General features: G+C 37.8%; 1 protein-coding gene across 4 annotated transcripts in view; it reads right to left on the bottom strand.

Moving 5' to 3' along the window:
• TTC29 (tetratricopeptide repeat domain 29) overlaps positions 1-17290 on the bottom strand; it is a 431955-nt gene that overhangs the window by 145788 nt on the left and 268877 nt on the right. For all 4 annotated transcript variants that reach the window (XM_040472852.1, XM_040472844.1, XM_040472860.1 and 1 more), the window contains 2 exons: positions 12166-12378; positions 5813-5898 (listed from right to left, as the gene is read on the bottom strand). In XM_040472852.1, the coding sequence (XP_040328786.1) occupies positions 5813-5898; positions 12166-12378 (299 nt within the window). The remainder of the gene's footprint in view (positions 1-5812; positions 5899-12165; positions 12379-17290) is intronic.

Genomic DNA, 17290 nt, shown 5'->3' with positions numbered 1-17290 from the left:
TAAAGATAGATGCAATATGAAAAGGGAAGGGAAATGCTCAATCTAACTGTCTGCTGTCTCAGGCTGGCTGCAACATGACCAAGCTGATTTCAGGGCATTCTTGTCCCTCTCCACAGCCACACTGTGACAACAACACCATCAGTGCCTTAAAACAGATAAAGATAGTGTTGGTCATACTGCACAGGGTGGGTAAGAAGGATAAAAGAGAATTTCAAAAGAAAAAAAAATTGTATGTTGAATGTTTACTTTGTGATTAGGTAACTGGGCAGATATCTCATCAATCAATCAGGAAATCAGTCCTATTTAGTAATTGATCAAGTAATATTTTATATTAGATTCACTAAAGAAGGAGTGCTCTGTCTTATGGGTTTCTAGCCCCCTTTATCTCTGAAAGGAAGCAGGGAAAGTGGCTAAAGTAAGATATTAGAAGAAAAAGACATGGTTTTCAAATGGAAATGAAAGCAAGATGTCAGGTTTTGTGGAAAGCTGTTTTATTACAAAGCAAAAACAGGCTGCCCTCTAAAATCAACCTAAGCTAGAAGACCTCCATGCCCCAAATCAGGTACAACTGCTCATGTCGGTTTTCCGTTCCAACCACATCCCAACTCCAGCTTCTCATTCCTTGATGATTCCTTGGTACGTGTTCCCTGCCTCCTGTTGTATAGCCCTGAATCTGATGCCTTCTTGACTTTGCTTTTGGCATCTTACTTACAGGTCTGACAACAGATCCTTCATTGACCCTGCAGCTCTACCTAGGGACTTGGCCCAAATTTTAAGCTCGGTTCCTGCAATTCCTCAGTTCTGAGTGAGCTGTATTCCAAAAAGACAACAATATTCTACCACAAGCAAGACTTGGGCTCTGAAGACAGGCTTCATTCTTCCGAACTGCAAAGGCTACTCTTGACTGTGGCAGTGAGCCTTGGAGCCTGGAATATGGCCTTCCTGGTTTCCCAAAGCCTCCGCCCTGGCTGGAGAATTAAATGACAAAAATTAACTGACCCTGACTCTAACTGAGGTATATGCCTGCGGGAGGGGGTCGAGGTCTGACTGGAAATCTCTGCAAGGAGCTCTCTCATTCCAGCCCAAAACCTGGGATAGGAGGCAGGAGGGGTTTGCATAATTCTGTTTTTAGACATGCCTGGTTCCCTTGGCTTGTATGTGATCATCTATTCCTGGTTTTCTTCCCAGTTCCCTGGATATCCCTGCTTAATCTCCTTTGCACCTACCCCCTCATCCAGCCGGGCTTAGGCCTTTTTCATTCATCACTATCAACTCTCTTTAGGAAATCTCCACTCCACAGCTTCAACATGCTGACAACTTACATATCAAATGTGGATAAAATCTCACGTTTAGACTTCCCCTTGGGCTGTAGACCCACATATATCACTGTTTGATCTCTCCTTGGTAACTGAAAAACTCAAATTCACCATAATCAAAAGTGACCTTCCCATTTCTCCCAAGCCTGGGTATCTGTTAGCATTCCCTCTCAGTGAATGACACCAGCAACCATCAAGTTTCACAGCCAGGCTCCTACTGCCCATCTGGGCACCTCTAACTCCCTCACTTTCCATACTTAGTGTATTTTTTTTAAGATTTATTTATTTATTTTTGAGAGAAAGGGAGCACAAGTGGGTGAAGGGTGGAGAGGGAGAGGGAGAGAGAATCTGAAGCAGGCTCCAGGCTTTGAGCTGACAGCAAAGAGCCCGATGTGGGACTTGAACCCACGAGCTATGACCTGAGCCGAAGTCGGACACTTAACCGACTGAGCCACCCCAGCGCCCCCTCTGTACTTAGTCTATCACCAAGTCCTTCATAACTTCGAAAATGACTCTCCTCCATCTTCACTACTACCACTGAAGTCCAGAGTAAAAATAATAAAAGCTAACAATTACCAAAGGCATATTATATACAAGGCAGACACTCTTTTAAAACTCTATATAAATGGTCTCTCCTAATCACCCTATGTATTAGTTTCCTAACACTGATGTAACAAATCACCACAAACTAAATGGCTTAAAACAAAAGAAATCGATTCTTTCATAGTTTTGAAGACTAGAAGTCTGAAATCAAGGTGTTAGCAAAGCCGTGTTCCCTCCAACAGCTCTGGGGGAAGATTCTTCCTGCCTCTTCCAGCTTCTGGTGGCTCCAGGCATTCCTTGACCTGTGGCAGCATGGCTCCAAGCTCTGCACCATCTTCACGTGCCTATCTCCTCTGTGTGTGTCTTCCTGTCCTCCTTTTCAAATCTCCTTTCTACCTTTTTCTTACAAGGCCCCTTGTCATTGGATTTAAAGCCCACCCAGATAATCCAAGGTGATCACCTCATCTCAAGGTCCTTGACTTAATTATATCTGCCAAGACTCTTTTCTCCAATAAGGTGAAAATCACAGGTCCCAGGGATTATGAAGTTGACATTTGGGGGCCACCATTCAACCCACTATACCCTAAAAAGTAAGTAGAGTTATTAGTCCCACTGAATAGATGAGGCAATTGAGACTTAGAGAGTTTAAGGTCCTTGCCCAAGGTCACACAGTTAATATTAACAGGAGATTCATGTTTATTTGGTTTATGGTTTCCATACTTTCAGAAAAACAATTTCAATATCTTTCTGAAAGGAGTAACAGTTTCAAGAAATGTGTCTCTTAGATGCCAAGTACTGCTTCTTCAATCCATTCATTACTAGACTACACCACTACCGCTATCTTCTAAAAATAAAGGTCAGACCCAGTGCCTGGCATGACGTCTGTCATGTAGACGGTGCTTAATAAACAGTCGTGAATAAATCAATGTGATCATGTCGCTAGCCTCGTCAAAAGTCATTCAAAATCACACATTGCTTAAAATATGAATTTCACTATCCTCAACAAAGCATAAGACCCTCCAACCGTCCATAAACTTGAAAAAATAATCATTTTGGAAGGAGGACAGTCTTCCTAAGAATAGCCAGAAGTTGTGCAAAAAGAGATTGATAAATTTGGCCACATATATATCTAAAAGTTCAGCATGGAAAAATTTCATAAGTCAGGTCAAAAAACAATGACCTGGAAAAATATTCACAACACATATGACACATATGTGCATTTCCAAAGGAAGCAGGTACCTTCATTTATTACTGTAGGAATGTAAACTGATGAAGCTTCTTTGAAGGGAAGTTTAGAAAAAAAAATGTAATTCATCTCTTCTCTGATCCAGCATTTCCACCTCTAGAAATTTATTGAGTAGATCATCTCTCACTTTGGCACAAAGCTATTCACTGCTACACCCTTTGCAATAAAACCTGATTGGAAATAATCTAAATGCCCACCAACATGAGATGATTAAATCCATTATGGTACAACTATAAAATGGGACACCAGTGGCCCTTTTAAAATGAGGCATGTCTATATGCATGAGTGTGGAAGAAGTTAACTCCAGATGCAGAACACTACATATAAATGCCACAATTTTGTAAACAACAAAAAGAACACATAGGTATATGCACTTATATGCTATAGACATATATGAATATTCTTGGAGGGGTAAACCCAAAACTTGTTAACTGCATTTGCCTTTGAGGAAAGAACTGTAGGACCGAGTGCCAGGATGGAGGGAAGATTTATTTTTCACTGTAACCTCTATTATGTTGCTTGAATTTATTTTACCCTGTGTTTTTGCATTGCTCATTAGAGAGAGAGCGAGAGAGAGAGAGAGAGAGAGAGAGAGAAACAGAGACAGAGAATTTATAAGCTAGTTTTCACCTAATTTTCCGACTTGATTTCATATTTGCACCTGACAATTCATTGCTTCCCAAACATACCGAGTACGTTCACAGTCAGAGTGTGTGTGTGTCTAATATTTGATATTATCCTCAACACCCTCACTTTCTGTCTATAGAAATCCTGCTCCTCAAAAGCTCCCTGTGCAACCTCCCTGATCTTCAGTGTTGGAACCAACCACTCTTAACCTCTGCACTATGAAAACCCCTGTTCGGGAAATCCAAATCAAAACCACACTCAGATATCACCTCACGCCAGTCAGAGTGGTCAAAATGAACAAATCAGGAGACTATAGATGCTGGAGAGGATGTGGAGAAACGGGAACCCTCTTGCACTGTTGGTGGGAATGCAAATTGGTGCAGCCGCTCTGGAAAACAGTGTGGAGGTTCCTTAAAAAATTAAAAATAGACCTACCCTATGACCCAGCAGTAGCACTGCTAGGAATTTACCTAAGGGATACAGGAGTACTGATGCTTAGGGGAACTTGTACCCCAATGTTTATAGCAGCACTCTCAACAATAGCCAAATTATGGAAAGAGCCTAAATGTCCATCAACTGATGAATGGATAAAGAAATTGTGGTTTATATACACAATGGAGTACTACGTGGCAATAAGAATGAAATATGGCCCTTTGTAGCAACGTGGATAGAACTGGACAGTGTGATGCTAAGTGAAATAAGCCATACAGAGAAAGACAGATACCATATGTTTTCACTCTTAGGTGGATCCTGAGAAACTAACAGAAACCCATGGGGAAGGGGAAGGAAAAAAAAAGAGAGAGGTTAGAGTGGGAGAGAGCCAAAGCATAAGAGACTCTTAAAAAATTAGAACAAACTGAGGGCTGATGGGGGGTGGGAGGGAGGGGACGGTGGGTGATGGGTATTAAAGAGGGCATCTTTTGGGATGAGCACTGGGTGTTGTATGGAAACCAATTTGACAATAAATTTCATATATTTAATAAAAATAAATTAATCAATTAATAAATAAAATAAAATAAAATAAAATAAAATAAAATAAAATGAAATAAAAAAAGAAAACCCCTGTTCATCCTACTTTGAACTATAGTTATGTTTACAAGTTGGCCACCTTTATTAAATTAGCTCCTAAAGGGAAGTGTTGGCCTCTGTGCTCCCCAAAGTACCTGGAACACAGCATTGCTGAATGTATGTAATTTTAACCAAAAATTATTAAGCAGAAGAGTTATCTAGAAAAACACAAGTTCCCCATGATGTCCCAATTTTAAGGGTGACAGAGAAACGTATCTAGCCCAAATGTAAGAATTCTACTTAGCATGATTATCTAAATCAGCAAATGAGAAATTCTCAAAGCTGAATATAAAGCCAATATCATGTATCAGATAAAATTATTACAAGAGTGATATGTGAAATGAAATAGGAGGCTTGAAATATATTAGAGGTAAGACAAAAATGAAGGAAAAGATTTGTTATAATACAGAAAAGATATTTCTTGACACTTTTTGTTTATTTTAGCCAAACACAAGAAGTCTCATCATAAAATAGGCAAGCACTTATTTTTATCATGAAGCAGGCTACTTCTCAGATTGGAACTAACAGTGATCTCCACCTTTGCTGCCTCCCCAACCTCCAACTAAAGGTCCACAGCAATGCAATTCGCTCAATTGCTTAACAACCCTAGGCTTTTTTAAAGCAAAAGTTCCCAAATGATAAGTTTACTGTAATTTGGCTCTTTCTTTCTTTCTTTTTTTTTTCTTTCTATTTAGTTTTTGCTATCATTTAAACCCATATCCTGTTGTCCTCAATGATATGGGGAGTGAGCGCAGAGGGTCACTTTACTCCACATATTTAACTTTTATATATCCTAAAGCACTTCATGCTAATTGATTATACATTACTTAACTATAAACAATAAAACCATTTTTTTTTTCTGCTTCTAGAATTGCTATTCTGCTTTAGTCTCTCTAAATACATACAGGTCCACCCATTTCTGCTGGGTTTGTAACAACATATAATAAAATAAAATAAACACAATAAAATAAAAACTAAAAGTGGCAATGATTACAAGTTTACTTCAACTTACTGTTAGTGCTGTTTCATACTCTTCAGCAGCTAGGTGTGCTAAGCCCAAGTAATAGGAAGCTTCCCCTTCCATCTTTTTGTCACTTCCTAAAGTTGAAAATGTAGAAACATTGCCATGGAATGAAAGAAGCCCATTACAACAAACAGAATCTTCATTTTTTAAGACAGTAGAAAGTTGTAACAAAGTGTACAGATTTGTGAACAATCCCTGAAGCCTAACTATGTGCCAGTTTTAAAAGGCTGATGTTAATATAATTTACCTGAGTCACAAATGTTAGAGAAAGGTGCATTAGCAGTGTATATAAGAGGCATTTTCCTCTACATACACATACAGCTTAGTAATATTAGTTAGGCATTCCTATGTAATTTCCATACTGTTGCACCCATAAAGACTTAAAGCCATCCTGCATAGCTACTATACATACAGGAAATAATTGGTAAAGGGTATTGCTTTCCATAGTGCACAAAAACATATACACAGAGAGACAGACATTCAGTGAAGTTTCTACAGGGCAGATAATTAGCAAATTAAGGGATTACTGTTTTGATTAGGTTCAATTTAAAAGCTATCGGTTAAAACTTGAGTGAAAATGACTGACATCTTGGTACACCATTCCACAGATATTTTGAAATCCAAACACATTTTTTCTTTGCTAATGACTGGTAATGCTTTTCATCATCTTTTCAAAGGAATCTAGTCTTTCTAATTTCTGTGAATGTGTTTTATTCCAGGAATTATAAACATCTTCTTTCCAAAGCAATTATGTGTAGACGTGTAATGTGCTTCAGTGAGACATACATCATACCACCTAATAAATACATAATTTATTTACATTTATATGCTAAATGTAACATATAAATCTAATGGGCTTACAAGAACCATTAAAGGCTCTTACTTTTAAAAAGAATACCACCCTTTTTCTACTTTTTGGCTTTTAGTGTTACCTAACTCCTGGGTAATACAAATGCTGGTAGATCTACCCCTGAACTCTGCACTCCAACCGTGATGGACTTCAGCAGGAGCTCACAGCTCTCCATACTGCATTCACTCTTACCACTCACTGAATCACCACTTGTGGGGGCACTTGGGTGGCTCAGTGGGTTAAGCATCCATCCGACTTCAGCTCAGGTCATGATCTCACGGTCTGTGGGTTCAAGCCCCACATCGGGCTCTGTGCTGACAGCTCGGGGCCTGGAGTCTGCTTCAGATTCTGTGTCTCCCTCCCTCTCTACCCCTCCCCTGCTCATGCTCTCTCTCTCTCTCTCTCAAAGATAAATAAACATTAAAAGAATATTTGAATTACCACTTGTGAAGCAGTGGCTCAACTGAAAGACTATAAGAAAACAGGATGGCAAATGCCAATGACAGTGTTCTTATTATTATTCTCAGCAATTTCACTGATTGCAGAGAATAATACCCTCAAGATCTCACCTCAGCAGAGTTGATGATGCCAGTGATCCAGTCTTGGGAATTTTAACTCTTAATAGTTTAGCTGGGTGCTCTTTCTCTGCTATAAGTTTATGGGTGCTGAGGTTAGGGATGGGACTAAGGAAGGGAAAGATGGGGTAGGAGGGAGAGGCTATCAGGGGAAGTTGACTTTTGGATAATTAAAAGTTGATTATTTATAATTTGCACTTGACCTATTAAATGTTGTCACTGTGTTAAAGTACCAACAGTGGCATGTGCTGATATAGTATCACCATTTGGACCCAATTATATGTAAAGGGCAGCCAAGAAAAGCCAAGAAAAGAAAAGAAAAGAAAAGTTGACCCTTGTTGATAAAAAGATTTTGAGGTAGCTAATTGGAACAGTCAAGTCACACTAAATATTAGTTTTAAAATAGGATTTAAGCATGAGAACTTTTCCTGCTTACTAACTGAAACACAATCAAGATAAAGTGAAAGCATAAAATAATGGAGGAAAATGTTAGCATTATTAAAGTTGAATGACACATATACCAAAGGAAAAAAGGGCAAAATATTATTTATATTATGTAGTTTATTTGAGTGAGTTACATTAGTATTGGCCTTGCTATCCAAATCAATAATCATCCATGTTAAAGGAAATACTATGTTTTATTTTCAAGACCTACATTGTCCATTCTTATACTGGTATGCTTATAGCAAATCTAAAGAGAGGGTTATGGGGGTCTAATGGATAGAGACATTGTGTTTGGGAATAACTCAAATGTTCCATTAAAATGTGTCTTAAAACTTCCATTTGTTATTTGGATAACATATTCACTGATTCATTTGTTCACTGAATATTTTTTGAGGACCTATTCTGTGTCAGGCACAGCTATAAGAATTTGGAATACACCAGTAAACTAACCAGAAATATTCTCTGTCCTTGGAGAGCTTACATTTTAGAGGGAAGGGACAGAAAGAGATACAAAATAAATTAACACAGTAGAATAATGTGGTAAATTGTATGGTGATGGGTGCTCCAGGAGAAAAAAATTACAGCAGGATAAGAGGAATTGAGAGTGCTAAGTGGGGGTAAAGAGAAAAAAGCAGGTTCCAGTATTAAATGCAGTTATCAGGGTGGGAGATCCAACTGAGAAGATGGTATTCACAAGAGAATGAAATTGAGAATAGGTAACAAAACATTTGGGAGACTCACAAGGATGTGGAAATTAAACACACTCTTTTTTTTTTAAATTTTTTTCTTGTTTATTTATTTATTTACTTGAGAGTTGTCAGCACAGAGCCTGATGTGGGGTTAGAACTCACAAACCACGAGATCATGACCTGAGCTGAAATCAACATTCGGATGCTTAACCGAGTGAGCCACCCAGGTACCCCCTACACACACTCTTAAATAACCAGTGGATCAAAGAAGAAATCAGAAGGTAAACTGGATAATACTTTGAAGTGAATGAAAATGAAAAAAACAACAACCCAAAACTTAGGGGGTCCAGCTAAGGCATTGCATAAAGGGACATGTATAGTTACAAGTGCCTATTTTAAAAAATAAGGAACATCTTTCCATCTTATAAAACTAGAAAAAGAAGAGCTAACTAAACCCAAAGCAAACGGGAGGAAGGAAAAACAAAGACTAGAGTCTTTATAATATATATAGGAAGGAAATAATAAAGACTAGAAAAACAACAGAGAAAATCAACACCACCAAAAATTGTTTCATTGAAAAGGTCAATAAAATCGACTAACCCTTAAAGTTAGACTGAACAAAGAAAAAAAGAAAGAAGACTCAAGTTACTAAAATAGGGAATGAAAGAGGGAAGATCAGTACACACTTTGCAGAAATAAAAAAGGGAATATTATGGAAATTGCATACCAATAAATTAGACAAACTAGATTAAATAGACAAACTGCTACAAAGGCACAAACTACTGAAATTGACTCAAGGAGAAACAGTAAATCAGAATAAATCCATATGTAAAGAAATTGAATTAGTAATCAAACTATTATCCACATAGAAGATTCTAGGCTCAGAGGGCCTCATTGGTGAATTCTACCAAATATTTAAAGAATAATCAATACCGAGTTTTCACAGACTCTTCCAAAAGTTAGGAGAAAACACTTCCTAAATCATTCTATGAAGCCAGTATTATTTTGACATTAAACCAGATAAAGACATCATAAGAAAACTACAAACCAAGATCTCTTATGAATATAGACATGAAAAGCCTCAACAAAATATTAACAAAGTGAATCCACAAAACAAAAAATGGATTATTTTTGACTTCACCAAAATTAAAAACTTGTACTTCAAATAGATACCGTCAGAAAGTGAAAAGAAAACCCACCATTTTCAAGTCATATAAGTGATGAAGGACTTGCACTTGGAATATATAAAGAATATTTAAAACAACTCAATAATAAAAAGACAATCCAACTGAAAATGGACAAAGAATCTGAATAGACATTTCCACACAGAAGATATACAAATGACCTATCAGCACACGAAAAGGTGCTCAACATCATTAGCTCACAAGGAAATGCAAATTAAATACACCATGACACACCATTGTATACCTGCTAAGATGACTATAAACAAGAAGGACAGCAAGAAGTGATGGTGAGAAAGTAGATAAACTTTACCCTTACACATTGTAAGGGTGTGTAAGGGTAACTAAACCCTTACACATTGCCGGTAGGAATGTGAAATCAGGCAGCTACTTTGGAAAACTCCATGCCATCTCCTCCGTAAGTTAAACATAGAGCTACCATGTGACCCAGCAATTCCACTTCTAGGTCTAGAGACAAAAGAATTGAAAACTTGTACACAAGTGCTCATAGCAGCATTATTCATAATTGACAAAAGGTGGGAATAACACAAATGTTCAGCAACTGATGAATGGATAAAGAAAATATGATAAAAGCATACAATGTAATATTATTTGGCCATAAAAAGGAACAAAGTAGTAATATATGCTGCAAGATGGATGAACGTTGAAAACATTACACTAAGTGAAAGCAGCTGGACACAAAGGGCACACATTGTATGATTCCATTTATATGAACTTTCTGGAACAGGTAAATCCATAGAGGCAGAAAGCAGATTAATGGTCGCTAGCAGAGAGGAAAAGGAAAGTATGGAGAGTGACTTCTAGCGAGTACCGAGTTAGTGTTTCTGGTTGTACAACTCTGTGAATGTAATAAAGACCAATGAATGACTGAAATAGGAAAATAATAGAATATACAATTAAGAGTATAGTCAGTGTTATACTTGTGCATTATACCAAGGTGCCCTAGTAAAAGAGTTGGCCCACAGTGGATGTCACTGCTCCTTAAATATTACATAAACCAGTGTGGGAGGCATGCCTTATGCAGGCAATTGTCAGTTTGCTGCTTCAGGCTCCCTAACCAAAGTAGGAGGTAACAGTAAGAAGAAAGGCTTTGTCCCAGGGCGTTCAGCTGTTGTCAGAGCTCTGTAAGACACTGTGCCAACCCTTAACCTATCTACTTTGTTACATGGAAAGTATAGGGGCAAATATTTATGAGTGTTAAAAGATGTTAAAAAATTATTACATAAGCATAAGAAGATTTCCCCTCTTCTTTATCTGTCCTTGGGAAAGCAAAAGATTCTTTTGAAAAGGAGGAGACTGCCAGGGAGACACTGACTTTGGGAAGAGACCCTCGGAGACTTCCTTTCTTTGTAAACTGCCTTACAATCATTTAGCAAATGTGAACCTAATGCAAAATACCTTTTCCTAATTGGTAAATTACTTTACATTGAAATTCCACATAACTTTCTATGTGACTAAGGTTAGCTGCTGAAATTCATCTAAGAGCTAACTGTTTATGTCAGTTTTTACCCCTTTGGGGAAAGTACTAGATCACCAGTCACTCAAAAGCAGTTCATTCAATGGGATACGTCTTTCAATGAGGGTTATTTCTTATAAGTATTCTAATACCATTAAAAAGAAGTAACAGAATAAGATGTTAACTTTTACTCTTTAGAAAATTAAAATCACAACCAGAAATTCGGTCCTGCTTATTCCAAATAAACCATATGGTACTTGATAAACTAATCAATTAAATATATCCTCAAGCTAATACACTTTAAAGAGCACAGCATCTTTTTCTCCATCATGAAGTCTACTCCATTGATAAATTATGGTAATAAAATATCTTCGCATTTCACAAAGTAAAAGCTTATGAGTATGTGTTCCAAATTTTTCTTTATATCTTATACATATACAAATGATATAGAATATTAAGGATATGATCAGCTCTCATGAAAGCATTTTTTACTGCTGTTAAGTGTGCGTATGCATCACCAGGGGAACTTGCTAGCCTGCAGATGCTGAGGCAATAGGTCTGGGGTAGAGCCTGAGATGCTGCTTTTTTTTCCAGAAGCTTCTGGTGATGCTGATGATGCCAGTGCAGAGGCCAAACTTTGACAGGCAGAGGTGCAAAATATATTAGCATTCTATTTTCCTGTTACTCTTAACTACATATTTATCATTATCTTCCCTATTACCTGACAATAGGAAATTTACAAACAATGAAAGTTCTCTCAGATTGAAAGAAATATATGGCCACAAACACACACACACACACACACACACACACACACACACACACACACACCTTTAACTTTTGCAAATGACCTTACCTTCTCATTATAGGTTCATTGTTTTATAACACTATTCCCAGAGGGTTGTAATTTTGGAGACAAAGCTTTCAAGAAATTAATGGGTTTCTTGTTGTCAGCACTAAGGCTCCTCTGTTTTACAGTGAAATTTGAAAGTATATTGATGGCATTTGTCTTTGCATTTCATAGGAAATAATCACCCAAACACTTGACGATTTTTACTTCACTCTTGGGAGAAGCAGCGCCTGCCCATTAAAGGAAGCAATGTGAGAGTGTTCTTTTCCACCCACCTTCTTTGGCTATTTCAGAAGCTTTTATTAGAATTCTGATGGCCTGTTTGTATTCTTTATTTTCTAGCATTTTGTCTGAGAGTAATCTGTAAGTCCTCAGGAGACTCTCACAGGCCAACAAGTTGAGAAAGCGGCCTGTCTCATCCTTCCATATCCGCCCTTGCGTCAATTGATGGAATGCTTCATAATGCTCAGCAGCTTCCAGAAGCTGACCTGAAGAATAAAAGCCATTCATAAATACAAACCACAGGCCAGAACATATTTTCAAAAATTTTGTATATATCTTATGTGTTACAATGAAAGGGAAGCAGAAACCATGGAATACAGTTACGAATTTCTAAGGATGAAGAGGATATAAGCTGGGAAAGGAGCTCTCCCAATTTGGACCTCAGATTCAGCAATGATTTTGGATGAACATCTGCTGGAGGGATGTATTTTGGCATGCAGAAATTGACTAGGATTACACATGTTTAGAAACGGTGTGAAAACCCAGTAGTAATTACTAATAGCAATGGTATTAGCTAACCTTTATTTAACATTACTTATGCAAGGTAATGTACTATGTGCTTTATGTGAATTTCTCATTTAATCTTCAAAACACTCCTGTGAAATAGGGATTGTTATGATTCCACTTAACAGAAGAGAAAGTGAGGTTAAGAATTTTGCCCATGGGGGTGCCTGGGTGGCTCAGTTGGTTAAGTGTCCCACTCTTGACTTCAGCTCAGGTCATGATCTCATGGTTTGTGAGTTTAAGCCCCACAATGGACTGTGCACTAACCATGCGTGGCCTGCTTGGGATTCTCTCTCTCCCTCCTTCTCTGTTCCTCCCCTGCTTGTGCTCTCTCTCTCTCAAAATAAATAAATAAACTTTTCTGAAAAAAGAATCTTGCCCATGATTGCATATTTAGTGGGGTAATCTATCCAGGCAGTCTGATTCCAGAGCCCATATTCTCAACCACTTTCCTACACTACTTTTTCAACAGACAGCATCTGTTTCATTCCCAGGAAGAATTCAGGTATCTTGAGAAAGGATGTGTCTGTTACAAATTTCAAATTCAATTATTATAGAGGCATTTGTATATTCCATTTAGTTTTTCATAATTAAAATACCACTTAACTGCATTTCAGCATTAAATTTTATAATACAGTTTAAAATATTTCTTCTCAAAGCCAAAACTCCATATTAACTTCCATAAGTTACAAGTCATTTTGCTCCTTGAAATAGGAACAAGCATACCTCTGGAAGGGTAGTTTGCAGTTCCACGCTGGGGATCGATTGTATTTCACATGCGAATTGCCTTGTGAAAATCCTCACGATATCTTGGAGTCCAAATACTCTTATGGCATTGGAGCCACCCGAATTGAAATTAGCTAGAAAGGTACTTGTATGTAGGCATTCCAACAGTAGTGTTTAAGAGGGGGTGCAGGTTATAAGCAGCCAAACTGAGTTCCTATCCCAGCCTTACCCTTTTTGCTGTTGAGCCTCAGGCTAATTACTACCCTCTTTGTGCTAGAGTTTAATTCTTCTGCAAAATAGGATGATGATGTAACTATTCAAAGTGTTATTGTGAGAAGTGAATCCATGCATGTTCAATAGCTGACACAGAGTATTCTCTAAGTATAGCTTACTCTCCCTGCAAAAGATGCAGTTGAGTCTTTATTAACAATATTGCCATGGCTAATTAAATTAGCCAATGCAGGTCTTAACAGGCTCAATATAGTTTCTTAACTTAGGTTTCACTAGATATCACAGGTTAGATAATACAGGATACTGAAGCCACTGCCATGACTCCTGCATATAATGTCCCCCTATTTCTGCCCTGAATTTGCTATCAAAATTAGTACTTAAGTAATAAAGAATACACACATAAATAAGAATGACATTCACAAAGAAATACAACAGAGGTGGGCAATCAGCAAATGATCTGTAAAAAAAAGGAGTAAAGACGTGCCCAGTCTGAGCCCCTGTTGCACCGTGTAGAAGGAGGGCATGTCAGCAAAGATACATACAGAGAGAGGGGAATGTGTATGGCAGAGATGTTTAGCAACTTGTATTATGAAATTTTCACATGGTAAAAGACTACTAAGCCATAAACATGATACTATAGGAAAGCATTTCATCACATGTATAGGTGTTTGTGATAATACTGGAAAACATCAGAAAATATTTACAAGGCATTATCAGTATTTTGTGGGTAATGGATGGTTTCTTTATCCTTTCTGATTATTGGCATTTTCTAATGTTTCTATCATCAAAATATGCTTATTTTGTAATAAAATATATGATAAAAGCTATTTTTTATTTTATTTTTTTAACGTTTATTCATTATTGAGAGACAGAGAGAGAGACAGAGCATGAGCATGGAAGGGGCAGAAAGAGGAGGAGACACAGAATCCTAAGCAGACTCCAGGCTCTGAGCTGTCAGCACAGAGCCCGATGCAGGGCTCGAACTCACAAACTGCCAGATCATGACCTGAGCCAAAGTCAGGCAGTTAACCAACTGAGCCACCCAGGTGCCCCTGATAAAAGCTATTTTTAAAATAATGTCCAATCCTTTTTCATTTTGATGCAAATACTCAAAGTTCAAGTTCATTGCTCTAATCTCTCCTCACATTTAACCAACAATTTTTCTCTGACTTCCCACAAGAGCAGGCAGTTTCTCATGTCTCTCCTATAGCACCTCTCACTAGAAACACCTTTCTCCAAATACCCATGACCATCTTCTTTTTTTTACCTCAAATGGAGCACTGACATATATGTGTGTTATGTTTCCTCTGTTAACTATATTTCTGCCTGTAAAGTATAGCTCTGTATTCCTAGAAAGATGTATATCAGAGTTGTTCTTTTTTTTTTTTTTTTTCTATCCAGCTTCCATCTACTCATAAAGTACAGGTACATATTTCTCTTTGGCCATGTGAATAGGGGAAGATAGATACAGGAAACTGTGAGTAAACCAGATAGTTCCAGAAAAAAAATTGGGACTGTAAGGAGGCTAGCAAGGACCTAATGGCATCTGTGGTTACACACAGTAACCAGATGGAAAGAGGATCCAAAGCTGTGTTATAAAATAACAGATTCACTAAGAATTCTAGGAGGACAGCCAGGAGGTGAAGCACTGGATAACTCAACTAATTACAATGAGATGCAAATGAGGCATAAAGATGTAAATAGTATTCTAAGAACTGATGGCCATGTCCAAGATTTCATCTACAAGGGAGCAGAAAGAAGAGGCAGGGGGAGGGAGGGAAGGGTAGAAAGTAGGGAAAGGAGAGATGGAGGAAATGGAGAGGGGGTGAAGGTAAGGAAGAGTGGAGAAAAGGTGGGGGCTATGTCTTTGTATTCCATAACAGTCAGACTCCTGTCTATGTTATTGGCACTATTCAGCATCCTGGACAGGCTGTCTAAGCAGAAATGAAGTAAAGGGGGCCTGGGGGACATTTGTTTCAGTTGGTTACTATGGCAGGCAACCTCGGAATGAGGTTGAGTTTGATTTTTTGCTGAAGATTTGAGGCCTCATATCAGTGTACTACTTGGGTCATGATTATTGGCCAAGGTTCAACTCTCAGAAGAATAAACTTATAGTCTCCCATGATGAAGGAGCCTGGTCCAAGATGCTCGAGTGAAAGAGAACAGGAAGGTACTCTTTCCTGAAGGCCTACTGGGTCCTCATCAAGATGGAAGATTTTTTTTTTTTTCTCCATACACTATCTTATTTAACCTTCCAAAAACTGATGAAGTAAATACGATTATTGCTTTTACACTAAGAGGTAACTGAGGTTCACAAAGGTTAAATGACTCAAATAGCTAAAAAGTGGTATTTTGGATTTATACCCAGAATCATCAAAAACCCATACTGCTTGGCTCACCGTATTAGGTGCTAGTCACCAGACCAAGAGTTGGGAGACTTGGGTAGAGTAAGTTATATTTTCTGGATATAAATCTCTCAAGTTAAAAACAATGTTAGGGTTTATATGATTTCTCATTTCTTCCATTTCTATAATTCTTTGACTCTATTCAGGCAATTGCAGGTGATCTGTAACATAAAAGAACAGATCTTAGACCCTGATGTACTTCTGATTGTTTTTTTCTGAAGGAGTTTGATGTATAGGCATCTATGCATCCTTTATCTAAATGCCCATCTGTCCCATAAACCATGTGGTGATATCCATGGAGCACCTGGAATTCCTAGAGTGGCCCAGACTTAGCTGTGGCCACATCTAGCTATTCATAGATTCACTTCCTCTTTTTTAACCACTTTGCCACAGATGAGATCACTGGGAATTCTGTTTAAAACCAAAGTGCCTAAACAGAGAAAGTAGAGTTTTCCAGTCCTTCTCAGATGTAGAGATGCATTTCTAAAGTTATTTGGTGGCAAACAGACCAGTAAATAAGCCAGTAAGGATTTGATCCAAATTACCATAAGCACACAAAAGACTTGGCTACAATTTCTAAAGGCTGGTCAGAATTTTCAAGTGCATACTATAATATGGTACATTTGATTTTAAAATGTTAAAATAGAGTCTATACTATGAAGGGGGCACAGTAATTTAAATATGAGAGTATTCCCCTTTAAGCATGATTAACAATGGAAACATTTCCATTTAATTTATATTTTCAACTGTGACTAGGATTTTAAAGATTTTCTTGCTTTCTGGGTAAAGACCAATATTAATATTAAGACTGGATAGGGGCGCCTGGGTGGCTCAGTCATTTAAGCTTCCAACTTTGGCTCATGTCATGATCTCACAGTTCCTGAGTTCCAGCTCCATGTCAGGCTCTGTGCTGCCAGCTCAGAGCCTGGGGCTTGCTTCACATTCTGTGTTTCCCTCTTTCTCTCTGCCCCTCCCCCACTCATTCTCTCCTCTCTCTCTCTGTCTCTCAAAAAAATAAGCATTAAAAAAAGACTACATAGTTATTAAGACAATGCATCCTGTTTTATCTCAAAAAAATTAAATTTAATGTACTTGAGAGAAATATTATATAGGGCTATCATGATGGTGGTCACTTCAACAAAGCAAAACATAAAAACAAATGAAGATCATGAACCAGTTTCTTCGCCCATCTCTTTGTAACTTCTTTAAAGTGTTCATATACAGTCTACCTTTTGTTACCATACAAACTTTA

The sequence above is a fragment of the Herpailurus yagouaroundi genome, unplaced genomic scaffold (genome assembly GCF_014898765.1).
Source record: "Herpailurus yagouaroundi ecotype Mexico unplaced genomic scaffold, PumYag 28, whole genome shotgun sequence".
Taxonomy (NCBI): Eukaryota; Metazoa; Chordata; class Mammalia; order Carnivora; family Felidae; genus Herpailurus; species Herpailurus yagouaroundi.
The sequence above is the reverse complement of the archived record's forward strand: the minus strand, read 5'-3'. Positions and strand labels throughout refer to the sequence as shown.